This window comes from Eurypyga helias, unplaced genomic scaffold (genome assembly GCF_000690775.1).
Source record: "Eurypyga helias isolate BGI_N326 unplaced genomic scaffold, ASM69077v1 scaffold42553, whole genome shotgun sequence".
In the NCBI taxonomy this organism is placed as follows: domain Eukaryota; kingdom Metazoa; phylum Chordata; class Aves; order Eurypygiformes; family Eurypygidae; genus Eurypyga; species Eurypyga helias.
In genome coordinates this window covers 30,899-32,258 of record NW_010243889.1, presented here as the reverse complement: position 1 = coordinate 32,258, position 1,360 = coordinate 30,899, and the positions used below count along the sequence as shown (strand labels likewise).

General features: G+C 40.0%; 1 protein-coding gene across 1 annotated transcript in view; it reads right to left on the bottom strand.

The window, feature by feature from the left end:
• Positions 1–339: 339 nt before the first annotated feature.
• The window catches only part of LOC104508077 (protein kinase domain-containing protein, cytoplasmic-like), a 29,899-nt gene continuing 28,878 nt past the window's right edge, over positions 340–1,360 (bottom strand). Inside the window, exon 7 of the mRNA XM_010149568.1 lies at positions 340–932. Within this exon, the coding sequence (XP_010147870.1) occupies positions 847–932 (86 nt within the window). The 3' untranslated portion in view covers positions 340–846. The remainder of the gene's footprint in view (positions 933–1,360) is intronic.

The window sequence follows — 1,360 nt, the reverse complement described above, 5'->3', positions numbered from 1 at the left end:
TACTGTTCCACCAGCTGGATTGCTTTGCCAGTCTGTCAAAGATGTGGCTTCCTGAACAATTCAAACTCGATTCAACAAAAGTCTTAAGCACAGGCTTAATTGTAAGCATATGCTTAGGCCTATCCCTATTCAGCAAAGCACTCGGCACTTGGGTAAGTCCCTACTCTTTCAGTGGGACTATTCATATGCTTATGTGATTTGCTAGACCTACAAAATGGCTCTTTTAAATTAAAAATGAAACTTTACGATAACATTGGAAGCAAAAATGAAAATTACCTCCAGCCTTGCAACTCTAAACACAACCAATTCCTTCCTTCTGACAAATACGCCAGAACTGCGTATCTGATAGCTTTAACACAAATGCTGATTGTCTTCAGCAACGTTTGCTTTCAGCTTACAAACTGATATGCTTGAGTTACTCTGTTGTGATTGTACGTGCCCAAATAAATATCAGCATGGAGGATACAGACTTCCCATAGAAATTATCAACTTTCATCCCAGTACACACATGTACAGGTCAGAAACGTTATGCTAACCTTGGCTAGAAAAGCCAGAGCTGCCAGCTGACTTATAACCAAAGCTTTACCCTAACAGTGTATCATATCTTTTATTTTGCTTTGTTCTTTTTCTTAAAAAAAATATCACATTTTCAAAATGTCGTTTTATTGCACATTCATCCTGGTCATGCAGGTTATTTCTTTAAAGTTTTGTTTAGCACTCTATAGATTAGAATGAGTAATAGTGCAATTATCTCTCCAGCCACAGCCACCTTTTACCTAACAGCTGCCCATATTTATACACAAACAGCTTTTGTCACTCACGCATCAGACTGAGCCACTTTAGGTGTCAGTCTGTCACCTTCACATACGTTATCTTGTCAGGATCAGGCATGATACGATTTGAGGCCATCTTGAAGAAGACAAGCTGCCGACCTGCACCGAATAGGTAAAGGGGGGAGGAAGGAAAAAAAGAAAAAGAACAAAATCAGAAGGGATGAGCGAAAGGTTGCTCACCTTAAAATACTGACATTTCATATTCTTCTTCAACCTATGAGTTCTTCAAGCAACCCAAGACTGAACTCTCTTAACTTCAACTGGTATAAACCCAAAACGCTTTTGTCTAAAATGACAGCGAATCGAATTACAGTCAGGATATGGCTGTGCACAGCTAACACGGTAACTGAAGGACAGGTCTGAAGTCAGTAATACAAATTTCACAGGTATTTAAAGACTCTCCCACTGATAAAAGCAGGCTTGAGTCCAGGGCTTCAATGAAGGACATTCATTGACCGTACCGGAGCAGTATCGTCTTTATGTGCTTCAGCCTTTGCAAAACCGGTCAGCACAATGTACGGTAAACG